Raw genomic sequence first — 14162 nt, forward strand, 5'->3', positions numbered from 1 at the left:
AGGAGACCCAAACAGGTTAGAGAAATTAGCAACAAAAGCATTGTGAAAATCAGGACGGTTAGTGAGCCTAACCCCATTATCTAGGGTAACCCCACTAATGCTGCTCCTATTCTGGTTATTTTCAATGGACCTGAAGAAGAAAGCATTGTTCCTGTCACCTAGACTAAGCCATTGGACTCTAGACTTTTGGTGAGCAAGGCTTTCCTCAGCATTGCACAAATCAACATACTTTTTGCACAAATTTCTCTCATTAACTTGGAACTCTAAGTTCAGATCAAGCTTGATTTGAGCATTTTCAAGCTTAGATCTGGCACACTGAACCCTAGAGGACACACTAAAGTCCCTCTTATTCAAACCCTTCAACAGAGGTTTTAGGGATCTCAGCTTACAACAGGTTCTAAACATGGGAGAACCTTGCACATACTTCCACCAGACACTCCTAACAATAGGAATGAACTTCTTGTGGTCAGCCCATAATTTAAAATATTTAAACGGCTTCCTATAACTAACACCTTTAGGAACAACAAACAAGATAGCAAGGGAACGGTCAGAAATACCAACAGGGGAAAATTTGACATGAGAAAAAGGTAAAGTTTTGAACCATTAGTCATTCCTCAAAACTCTATCAATCTTAGAAGCAATATAGTGGCCATCAGACTGTTTGTTAGCCCAGGTCAACTGGCAGCCACTGTATGATATATCATCTAAAGAGGCCTGGAGACAAGAAAAGTTACACAAATCTTTAGCACTAGACCAAGATTTGGAACCCCCAATTTTTTCAGAAGGGAATCTTATGGCATTAAAATCACCCAGCCAAACAGATGGGATTTTGGATGATTGGAAGGCAATTTCCACAAGTTGCTCAAAAAGTAAAATTCTCAATTTCTCCCTAACTGTGAGGCATAAATTTCTCTTGGAAGGCACTGACAAAAGCCTCCCAAGTCACCTCAATTCACCCATGCCCATACTTCCATCACTGACTCGCATCTCCCTTCAACTGGAAAGACGCCAAGGTCACTCTCAACTGGTCGTCCTCAATGTCAAGCATCTCGAACGTTTTCACTATCTGCTCTAGCCACTCATCTGCCTTTAGCGGCTCATTAGGATTACCCAAAAACTTGTCCGGATTTGATCGGAAGAACTCTCTCTTCAAGAAAGATGGCCCTACCTCAGCTACTTGGGCCTGGACTTGATTTTCAACCCCGAGAATGTCCATGGACTCTTGCAATGCTCTTGTAATTTCGCGGGCTAAGGCATCCATGGCCTGCTGACCAACTGGTTCGGCCACGTTGGCCAGACCAACACCCTCCTCTTGTGCCAGAATATCATCCGATACTGGCATCTCCTGCCGTCTTGGCCTATCACGCCTACCACTACCACGTCCACATCCTGACATTATAATAAAGGTAACGAAGGAGATTAGAACATTTACAAATGTGCCGAAGGTAACTCACTCGCATCCTAATGTAATGGACAACAATAAATCACTCGATATAAGCACGTAATCACATAAACACCTATGAATTTCCTTCCTAGATAATGACCGTCCCACGACGTTACTAGAGTTTCAATTAGAAACAGCAGTGATCAAGTGCTCTACTAATAAGACTTCTAGAAACCCGTAGACCTAATCAATATCTTAGGAACTAAATCTTATACCCATATAATCATATAAGTATGTTACCATATAAGCATACAATACATACTAACGTCTTAACCAAGCGAGACAAACCTATTATGATACTAACCATTCCCCACGTACCTAAAGTATTCAAACCCGGTACGCTCTGATACCAAGTTGTCACGCCCCCAAATTATTACAATAAATCCCATTATTATAACAGAATGTTAATGAAATAATTATGCTTTCATTCATTAGAGTTTACATTACAAAAGATGACACATGCCATATACATTCATAAATGTACATTCTAAATCTATAGCATGTAATACCAGTTAATTATCAACAAAAATAAGTGCCCTATGGGCTTACACCTTTCCAAGACATTGCTTGGTTACAACAAAAGAGAGTGCCATAAACTCTATACATATAAAGCATTTGGCTTGAATAAACATTAAGTACAAAACAACAAAATAGAGCATTCAGCTCCTAGGTCCTCCAAGCTACGTCCTTGGAGGAAGCATATCACCGGTACCTGAAAATGTTTTCCCAAAGTAGGGTGAGCCAAAACCTAGTAGAAACAATCTAACATAATACATGAGAATTAACGAGATGTAAGCATGATGCACATTTTCATTGTCCTACAACAAAATCTTTATAACTTTATCCAAAACCATAGTGTGCTAAACTTATATTTCATTCTATTCATTTTAGTCCGATATATATATATATATATATATCCACTACTTTTAATCTGCTCAACAAAGGATACACCTTACAAGCCTCCAACAAATTAAAATCATCACACAATACATTCACTTCTCTTTGCCATTTTACGAAAATTTCGTCTGCGGAAACCAGCACCCATGTACACAAATGGTTTTCGAGACTTTCACCCTGGACACACGGGCCAACTTAATTCAATGGAGTACATCTCCTTTCTTCTCCTCTAAACATGGAGTACATCTCATTTCTTCTCCTAAATATCATACATAAACAATGTATATCATTCATAATCATATTCAATGATAATGGTTAAAAGATTAGTTTCAATTCGCCTAATCCACATACAATGTCTACAACAATCATAACTATCCTCCACCAATTGCCCAAAACAGTTATCTCTAAACAAATATACAATCTTTATAACAGATAATTCATCAAATTTCAGTAGGTGAGTGATTAAACAAATTCAACAACACCGTTCATGTATACATCCTCTGAATTTCACATTTCCTATCCCAATTTCATTAATTGTACAAAATAATTATTCAAGATATTTTAGAGTAAAGCTTTTAATTTTTTCAAATATTAATCCCAAGGCCAAAATCAATTATTTTGACACTGGATAACCTCATATCCAAACCCCATAACCATTTATACAACACTCACATAGAAACCCATCTTTCAAACTTTGACCCAAACCCTAGGTTTGCTTAAAACATCCCCAAAATCTCACTATTTTCATACAACAACCTATAACCAAGTTAAAACTCATATTAAGGTGTAGAGAGTCCCTACCTCAAGTTTAGAAGACTTATAGAGCAAGCACGAAACTCCAACGACGCTGAAACCAAATTTTAATTAGTTCAAAGTGAAGCTCCCAAGATGCTCTACCCTTTTTCCAAAGGCACTAGAGCGGAGAGATCAACGGATCAAAGAGAAAAGTAGAAACATAGAGTATTTTAGAGAGAGAATGTCTCACTTTAGGGTTTTTAGAAGAAAAGATCTGAAAAAATGATGTAAAAAGTCATTTTCGCGAACTGATATATGCACAGTCCACTCGAGCGGAAGAGTTGACGCTCGAGTGTCAAACACAATAAGTTGTTCCGTTCGAGCGCAAGAAGAGGCTCGCTCGAGCATAGAATACACACCTCTAGTACTTTTGCAGCAACAGACAAATTGCTTGAGCGCAAGAAGAGATGCTCGAGCGCCCACCAGCTCGAGCATAGGAAACGCCGCTCAAACGTGGAAAACACCCCTCCAGTATTTTTTGCAGACGTGCAAAGTACTGAGGGTTTGCAAACCCCGCTCGAGCGAAGGACCAAAATTTTGGGCAGCACAAGGTTTGAAAACTAAGCAACCAACCTATTCCTGACACACTCAACACGTCCAGATAAGCAAATTTTAGGAGGAATAAAGAGTATAAGACAATGAACGACACTCAGAAATCATAAGCCCGAGTCTGAACTACCACAAGTGTCGGTCAAAACTGGGATCGTTATACGAATGGTAAGTATTGTGCTTATAAATGGTAAATACTAAATGATATTTTACTTATTACTCAATTAGACCTTAGTTACTCCTCAATCAGATTCTACTTACTACTCGTTCATACTCTACTTACTATTCCATCTAACTTGATTCAATCAAACATAATTATTACTCAATAAGATCCAATTACTATTGACTGGTAAGTAGAATGAAAACAAATTGTAGGTAAAGTCACAGTGACTAACAAATAATAAATTAGAAATATGAATTTTAAATTACTAAACAAAATGTAAAAGTTTATCCGATTTCATTTAGTATTGAAAAAAATACCACTTCATTTGACTTGACTTACTATACAAAAAAACTATCCCACGTTATTCGAGGGAGTCGCAGAACCTATTTTTGTATGGATTTTCAATAATTTATTAGACTTAACTCGGTACTTTTTAAAATATCACTTCATTTGACTTGATTTACTACTCAATTAAATCTCACTTATTACTTAATGAGACTACTTACTTCATTAAACCTAACATACTAATTAATAAAATCCCACTTACTAGTCCATCAAACTTGAGTAGTAAGTTTAAAATGAGTAGTAAATTGTTTCACGATAAGTAGTAAGTTCAAAACAAGTGGCAAGTAGAATAAAAAAGTATGGTAAATAGAATCAAAACGTATGGTAAATATTGTATTTATAAATGGTAAGTACTTGGTCATCTAATGGATGGGGTCCATTTTTATCTCTTCCTATCTCATTAAATTACACTTACCACTATATTAGATGTCACTTAATATTTCATTTCTTTTGGTTTATCATTTCATTCAACCATGCTTACTAGTTGATGAGACTCTACTTACCACTTTTTCATATTTTACTTTCTATTCAAATAAACCCTACTTACTACCACTTCATTAGACTTGACTATTACTAAAATAAATTTCACTTACCATATCTTTAGACTTGATTTGCCACTCAAATAAACCTTACTTGCTACCACTTAAATAGACCCCATTTACTACTTCATTATTCTTGACTTACCATTTTATTCAATTATACTTACTAGTTGACGAAACTCCACTTACCACTTTTTACACTTTACTTATCATTCAAATAAACTCCACTTACCACCACTTCATTAGACTTGACTATCATTGAAATAAACCCCACTTATCACATCTGTAGACTTGATTTACCACTCAAATAAACCCTACTTACTACCACTCAAATAAACTCCACTTACTACTTCATTATTTTTGGCTTACTATTTCATTCAGCCATACTTACCAATCGATGTGATTCCACTTTTTAAAACTTCACTTACTATTCAAATAAACTTCACTGTGTATGCAAATGTTAAAATAAAAGAGTTGAGAGATAGAGACATAGATAAAATGACAGAGAGATTAGAGAAATGGTTTTCCAACAAAATCTTAAAAGTTATAAATTAAAATATCACACAATGTTAAAATAAAAGAGAGATAGAGACATTGATAAATTGTTATCTAAAAATTATCTTCAATTTGTAAAATCTAAATCACCCTATTTCATTTATTCTTTATGAAAAAATATAGAAAAAACACAATCTTGGTCATTGTGTATGCAAATGAGTTGAGAGTTCTTCTACATTTTCCTAATTAACTATATTCTTATATAGCAATTAATGTTTTCAAACATAATAGGTAAAAGAAAGTAATTACTATACATTTATTCTTTTAGTACCATTAATAAATATTCACAAATGGGAGGTCTTTTTAAGTTATTTTATTCTATTTTATTTTCAATTTATACTTTACAATATTTTAGATATTAAAAAATATTATGAAGAAAACTTATGAATTTTATGAAGAAAAAAAAAATTCATTATGGATACTAAATTGATAAAATATATACATATATATATGATTAAAAGTTTGTATAAGATTTTTTGAGGTGATGTAAAAAAAAGTAACTATTTTAAATTAATTTTTTTAAAAAATAAATTCAAATAACTTACAGTTTAAAAACATTTTTTTATAAAATTTATTTTTAATATTATATCAAAAATTATTTTTTCACAATAACGACTATTTTATATAATTAGTAAATTTTAACAAATTTTAATAATTAATATTTGCTATCATATTTTACTTTTTACAATCATAACAAGACAAAATATGGAGGTAAAATAATTAAAGATAGTGTGTCATTAGTATTTAAAATGCAAATAGGGAACAATTTTTGAAAAATGAAGGTGACCTTTTTAGTAGGTAATATTTTAAATAGTAAGTTTAAAAAAATTAATTTAAATAACTTACAATTTAAAAAAAAATTGAAAATTTTATTTTTAATATTATATCAAAAATTATTTTTTCACAATAATGACTATGTTATAAAATTAGTAAATTTTAATAATTAATATTTGCTATCATATTTTACTTTTTACAATCATAACAAGACAAAATATGGAGGTAAAATAATTAAAGATAGTGTGTCATTAGTATTTAAAATGCACAATAGGGCACAATTTTTGAAAAATGAAGGTGATCTCTTTAGCAGGTAATATTTTAAATAGTAAGTTTAAAAAAATTAATTTAAATAACTTACAATTTAAAAAAATTGAAAATTTTATTTTTAAAATTATATAAAAAATTGTTTTTTCACAATAATGACTATTTTATAAAATTAGTAAATTTTAACAAATTTTAATAATTAATACTTTTTACAATTATAACAAGACAAAATATGGAGGTAAAATAATTAAAGATAGTGTGTCATTAGTATTTAAAATTAATTTAAAATGCACAAGAGGGCACAATTTTTAAAAAATGAAGGTGACCTCTTTAGCAGGTATTTTAAATGTTAAGCTTGTTCATAACAAATAGTAAGTATGTTTGTAGTAAATGGTAAGTTAACATTATTATTTTTTTTAATTTCAAAATTAAGTAAAACTACTCTCCTTTTTGGGAAATCACCTTACTTTTTCTACTTAGATTTACTATCTACTCATCCAATGACTAATATTTATTTTATCTAAATCTAATGATTCATATTTTTTTACATACCATACATGAAAACCACCTTCATGTATGGTAGAATTTTCCTTTTTAGTGCCATTGATATCAAACATTTCTTGACATTGAATGCTTTTATTGATTTTTTTTTTCTTTGATGTGGTAGGTGGATAGATTTTTTTTTTTTGTCATTTTCATTTTCATTTTTTTAAAAATTGTGGGTGGATATATTTCTATTTTCTCTCTCCAATACTATTGTGAAGGGAAAAAAAGTGCCTAGCTTTTTTGGACTTTTTTTTTGGTGTTTGTGATTAGTGAAACTTTTTTAAAATTTATCCAATATTTAAATTTTTAAAATTTTTGAAGGGCTTCTAATCTACAAGCATTAAAAAGTTTGTAAAAATTCACAAAAGATTAAAATAAAATAAAAAAAAGTTGCTAAACCAATTGCGATCAGTCCATAATCTTAATTGGAGGGTTGTGTTCGAGACATGGGGCTCACAATTGGTTTCATTTTAATTATCCAAACCGTTCATTTTATGATATTATCACTAGGGGCGGCAGCACGTGAAGCCCAAGGGGATCATATGTCATCAAGGGCGGAGGCCTGTGAGCTCAGGGTCATGTGCCCCCTATCAACTTTTGGGAAATTTTAGTTGTGCCTCTAACAAAAAAAATATATTTCAATTTAATCTTTTTAAATAATGTCTTGAAATTTTATATCATTATTTTCTTGACTTTATTTTTTTTTAAATTTGTCACTTTAAATATTTAATTATGCTAATTTTTTTTTAAATTTACATTAGAGAAATATTATATGTAAATAATTTTTTGTCACTATTTTATATCACATCTTATATAAATGCTCATAATTGGTTAGTTTATTTACAGATAATTATTACACAATTAATGACAACTAATAATATATTATCATATAATTCAGTGATTCAAAATGGCAAAAAAAAAAAAAAAGTGATAAATAATAGCCCCAGTATATTATTCTCTCATTTCTTTCACTATGCCTCTCTATATATTTTTTTTTTTGGGTGTGTATATTAATATAATTTTGCTATCATATTTTATGAAGGCATGTGATTGATTATTTTTTAAATCATGATGATCACCATACATAAAATCAAATTAATAATAAAGATAATGATCAATTAACTTGAGCTTATATTTAAATATACATTTTGCATGGTACTAGTTTTTAGTCTTTGGATTCTGATTTTTATTAAGATTTCAATTTAATGGTACCCCTTCTAAACTAAAATTCTGGCTTCACCATTGTGTCACTCACACAAAAAAAAAGAAGAAGAAGATCGATTTGATAATTAATTTGTCTCCAAAAATGGATGGAAAGTGTATTTTTTAAAATAGATCATCCATTTTATTGTGACAATAGCGATGAATTAAACAAATTATAATTATTAGATCAATTTAATTTTTTTATGAGTGATATACATGAAGAACCTTACAAAATAGAATGTTTAGATATCAAAATGGAATTTGTAGTGGGAATCCAAAACCTATTTTTTTTTTAAAAATGTAGGCTCCATTTGGTTTAATTTTTGAATCATGACTTGAATTTTGGGTTTTAAAATTTTAAAATAAGTTTTGAAAAGAGAAAATTTGTTTCGTTATGAGTTTTGAAAAGAGTTTTGATTTGTATTTTGAAAATTTTTAGGATTATTTTTTAAAAATATTTTAAAAAATTTCTTAATTTTATTTTTTTAGGGAAAATATTTTTTCTTATAAATTTTTTTTTTAATGTGTGTTGTATTTACTAGATTTATGAGTTGTATTTTTTTTAATTTAAAAATTAAAAAATATAGTTTTATTTTAAATATTTATTTATTAAATATTCAATTATTTTTTAAACTTTAAAATTTTTTGAATTGCTCATATATATCTAAATCATAAGAAATTATTTGGTCAATACTTAAAAAAAATAAGAAAATATTTTAAAATAAAAAATATTTTTCTTCAAAAAAATAAGAAATATTTACCAATAAATCTCATCTCATAAACAACTATACCAATTAGTCTCACTTTTGAAATGTTTATTGGATAAGTCCCACTGGTGGAGAGGTTTAGATCTATCTGATCATATTTTCCAACTTTGGTAGTGAGGCTTGGACAGTTATGCCCTTTCCTATTTCATTGGCTTATTTTTAGTGGGATCACCTTCATTTTTGGTAACTTCATTGATTCAGTGATACACATTTTCACAATTTGACTGTTAGGGTTTTGTGTTTTTTGGGGAGAGGGTTTGGTGCGTCGTCTATGTGACGTCACAGCAGGGGTAGCATTTACCAATCGTCAAACTCACCGTTATGCAGGTATGTATTTTTTTCTCTTCATAATAATGCAGCGTTGTTTTGTTTTGTTGGTAGTCTCAGTTTTTGTGATGGGGTTCTTTGCATCAATGTCAGGGTGTCATCGTTTTTGTTTCCCAAGTGGTTGGGTGTGTCTCAAATGTGTTACGACTTGACAACAGTAAGTGTTGTAGTGTATGATCTGGGTGGGGGTGGGAGTGGGGGTGGGGGTGGGGGGTGGGGGACTCAATGGGTGGGTTGCATGTATGTTATTGTTAAGGGATTTGTGGCACTGGTTGAGTTCGGGGTTGTGGTAGTCGAGGGGAGTTGTGTGACATTGTCTGGTATGGGTTATGTTATTGATGTTATGTTAAATGTATATAGGTAATGGACACGCATGTCATGCTGGTTTGTTGTTATGGTAATACAAATGTTGTCGTTAATTTGCAAGCCCTGTTTCGTTACCATGATCTGGTGAACCATGTGTGTGGCAATTTTTTGGGGTTGGCAGCCGATAATGTCTGTTTGTTTTTCAAAATCCCAGGATACAATGACTTCATGTTGAAGAACAATGTTGATATGGAAAACATGGTCTCACTTGCGCGGTCTTTTCGCCTACAATGTGTTGACATCATCATTCATTTGCGAGACGTCGAAGATGCCGATAACATTGACAGCCCGCCTCACAATGCATGGACTATCCCATGTCAGACGTATATTCCGTTTGACGAGACAGACGTGGATGATGAATAAGATTTATTAGCCAAATTTTGTCCTCATGTAGATAAGGTTTTTTTGTTTGCTTCGTGGGCTAATGGGATTGAACATGTTGGGAAAAGGTTTGAGGGGGGAACTGTTGAGTTCCGAACGGTTCTTCGCAAGTATGCCGTTGAGTGTGGATTTCGGTTCAAATATGTAAAGAATGATTCCGTTCGGATTACAGCGGTATGCATGATGAGGAAAACTAAAGGATGCATGTGGTGTATACACGCACGTGTCTTACATGGCAATGAATTTTTTTACATTCGTAAATGGAATAGCGAGCACATTTGTGGTGTCGCTGTTCGGACACCCACTAATCCGCATGCTGGGTCTGACTTAGTGTGTGATGTTATATCCGAGAGGGTACATGACAAACCACTCACACGGCCTACTGATGTTGTCTACGACATGAAGAAAGATTACGGTTTGGAGGTTAGTTACCAGGTTGCCTGGTTAGGTGTTGAGAAAGCTCGTGGGGAAATGTTTGGTGTACATTCAATTTCGTTTGACCAATTACGGTGGTATAGTAATGTAGTTATGGAGAACAACCTGGGAAGTTATATCAATATTGATTACGACGATCAAAACAATCGTTTCATAAGGTATTTTATAGCATTCAAAGCATGTATTGATGAATTCAACAATTGTAGACCGTTACTTTTCTTGGACGGCACGTTTCTAAGAGGGAAATTCAAAGGGAACTTGTTAGCCGCCACTGCAAAAGATGGTAACCAAGGTATGTTGTTGCACACTATGATTTTTCATTATTTAATATCATATCCACATTTTGTTCTGTTTCCACACACTTGGGCTTTTGGGGAGGCTGTTATGGGTTTGTTTGTGCCGCGACCTTCGTACGAGTGGTGTGTATTTACGCCACCCGATTGTGTGCTGTGCCATTACATTTGTTAACATGTTTTAATCAACACTGCTTGTTTTGGTCTTAATTGGAAAAAAAAAGAGGATTGTTTCCTTTAGCTATCGCGATTGTTGATTTGGAGAACACTGCCAACGGGTCTTGGTTTTTGGGACACCTTGCGAATGTGGTGAATGGACATAGAACACTTACGTTCGTTTCAGACCGACATACTAGATTGATAGAATCAATACCCGTCGTATTCCACACCGCTCATCATGCATTCTGCTTACAATATTTGCAACGCAACTTGCAAGACAAAATGCGTTACGTGAACAGTTCTTACCGGGCTGGGTTGTTGGCTAAATTTTGAGCGTGTGTATATGCTCCAACAGTCGCTGCATTCAACCATAGTTTAAAGGAGTTCATGAAATCCCGATGTAATGTCGCTCCAGCATTTTTGAAGGATTTGCCCCCTGCATATTGGGCGAACGCTTATTCCAGTAACTTTTTCGGAACCATTTTCATTCATGCCAATAGCATATTGAAGTTGTTTTTTATCACAACCTGCGTGAATGTTTCACTTTGCTAATTGTTTTCAATTTTTTTTCATTTTTTATCCACTAGTGGTGCACGTTACGACGAAATGAGTTCCAACGCAGTTGAGTCATTTAACTGATGGATACGAGATGCGCGACACCTTCCAATAACTCAAATGGTAAACAATATTCGGACTCAGATTATGCGGCAAAAGGCCAAACGTCGACGCAAGGCAGAAGCGTGGCATGGTGTTGTATGCCCAAGATGGAAGCACGTTTGGTTAAAGCGTATAATAAAGGCAGATCATGGCTTGTGACCCAATCAAACGATGGCGTATCTGAGGTTCACTCTTTCCCATCAATGCTGGTTGATGTTGGGAGGCATACATGCTCATGTTTTCAGTGGCAAATCAAAGGCTTCCCGTGCGCTCACGCAGTCGTTGCAATCCGTAAGAGTGGCAAAGACCTTTACAACTTTGTTGATGCGTATTACCATGTAACAGAGTACCGAAGTTCATATGCACACAATATTATCCCTATTCCAACTGTTGAAAAACCACCGTTTAACGTGGATGATTTTGTCATTCAACCACCAATTGTCAAAAGACAACCAGGCAAGCCCAAGAAGAAACAAATGCTTTCCAGGGGGGAACAAGTTCAACAAATTCGGTGTGGTCGGTGCCAACGTTTGGGGAACCATAGTAGGAAAACGTGCAAGGAACCAATCTAGCGTTCAAGTCAACCAAAAAGTTTCCGAATATTTAGTTCCAACTTTCAAATTTTTTTCCGCACAAATAAAGGTGTGTAACAAACACACCCATTTAGACATGTATGATGTTTATATATCTCATACAGAACAATTTTATTTTCCATAAGAACAATTGTGGCTTTGCATGTTTCCCTTCAATCTGATTATACCATTTACAACGTCTTTTCATAGCTTATTTTTAATTTTTGTACAGGCAAATCCGTGTAAACTGATACACAGTTATACTGCCACAACTTTTGTAACCTTCCGCACACTCACACCTTCAATACAACCCGCAACACACATTACCACATCTAACACTGCACTGTCGAATGTATTGTCCCTAACGACATCACAACACCTGTAGCACTAGCACATACACCAGCATCCATCCAATAATTCACTAAACAGCATACTCCATAATTTTCCTGTTTGCTTTTAAGTAAATTATTGTAATAGCAAACTACCTATATACAACGAACTCATAAAACAATTACAACAAACGCGAACAACACGGTTCCATCCAACATTGCTTATTCTATTTTCATTAAGTAGTAACTGTTACACACCCACAACTGCACAATTCCCAAAAAGGTGCATACATAATGCCCAAAAAATAGTACGACATGTATTGTCACTTACAACTGGATGTAACAATAACAACCCAAAAACCTAAACAAAAATAAACAACCTTCAAATCCAATGCAAAAAAAACTACGGCATAGTATTCATCCTTTTTTCCTAACCAACATGACGCCATAACACAAAAACTTCAACTACAGTCCTTAATTCCACGCACTGGATCATTAAAAAAACCCTTAACTATGTTTGCACATAAGACGCTGCAGTTAGTGCCTTGCAAAGATCGGGTCACGTCACACTGGTGCACATACTGCCGCATTATCACACATACAATCACCCCACAATCAAGCCTGCATACAAAGCCATTACGTGCAATAAGACATGTTTGCACCATTAACATTATACAAAAACAAATTCCAATAACACCTAAAACACCTGACACTTACGTGTCTGGTTTCTGCTGCAGGCACTGTGAGACAGCTTCAAGTGGCTGACTAAAATCGACTTCACTACCTGCCTCCTCCATTCCAAACGCACATAAGGACTTCTTCATCACATTGGACACATGTTCCTTCTACCATACATAATACAAAAACGGAAACAGAAAGCATTTAAAAAAAATAAAAACATTATTCAACCACCCCATGCAACACATTATCATCAAAGCGTGTACTCATTTTTACCAGAAATACAGCTTCACTGTAATGCACGTCTGTTCGCACTGAACGTTGACTCATCGGATTAAAATGCTTCCAAGTACCATCTTCAGTATCATAAACAACAAGCGTCCAGTGTGCATCATGGCAGATGAGGAAATGAATGTATCTGCATGTGCTTCCCTCTATGACATTCCTTGTAACATACTTTTCCATCGCACGAACGTCATTATTTTTCACCATTTCCTGCCACACATATGCCAGCCACGTCAAACTAAACTCATACACAAATTGAACATACAACATTCGCCACCCCAAACTTACCAGGCAGATGCTACTAAAAAAATAGGACTTGTCTGCGGTCTCATCATTTGCATACATTCTATGTTGTTCAGTTTTAAGCAACTCCGCATAAGCATCAATAACCTAACATGCACCAAAAACAAATTGACCATATTAAATACATACAACATCAGTAACCAACTACCACTATTTTTAAAAATTCACACATACGCAAAACAAAACCATCTAAAATTTAATATTTTCTTTATAAAACAAAAATAAATAAAAAATAAAAACTTACATTGCCACGGATAGAACTTAGCCTAACAAGGGCCTTCACTTTGGTGACATACACGAACACTCCATTAGTACTGTCCCCCCACATGACAATCTTACATGACAACACAGTTGACACACATTAGTCTACACATGTTAACATAAACAAAAACGTAATATAGTACTAACCCGTCTTTGTGTCGCTCATAAGCAGTTGTGATCTTCGCCTTCTCTACGACCGTCATCATTTTCCAAACACCCAAACGATTGTTTATACCAAAACCGGACCACTTATTTCCATGTAAAACAACTGC

General features: G+C 33.7%; 1 protein-coding gene across 1 annotated transcript; it reads left to right on the top strand.

Annotated features, from left to right (window-relative positions):
- Window positions 1-9165: 9165 nt before the first annotated feature.
- On the top strand, window positions 9166-12034 carry LOC145821164 (uncharacterized). The gene is made up of 7 exons (XM_082917711.1): window positions 9166-9171; window positions 9265-9328; window positions 9692-9853; window positions 9932-10028; window positions 10188-10645; window positions 11161-11268; window positions 11505-12034. Exons 1-7 carry the CDS (start codon window positions 9166-9168, stop codon window positions 12032-12034), a joined length of 1425 nt encoding a protein of 474 aa, XP_082773837.1.
- Window positions 12035-14162: the final 2128 nt, after the last annotated feature.

This window comes from Camellia sinensis, chromosome 1 (genome assembly GCF_055761805.1).
Source record: "Camellia sinensis isolate YWXY chromosome 1, ASM5576180v1, whole genome shotgun sequence".
NCBI classification, from domain to species: Eukaryota; Viridiplantae; Streptophyta; class Magnoliopsida; order Ericales; family Theaceae; genus Camellia; species Camellia sinensis.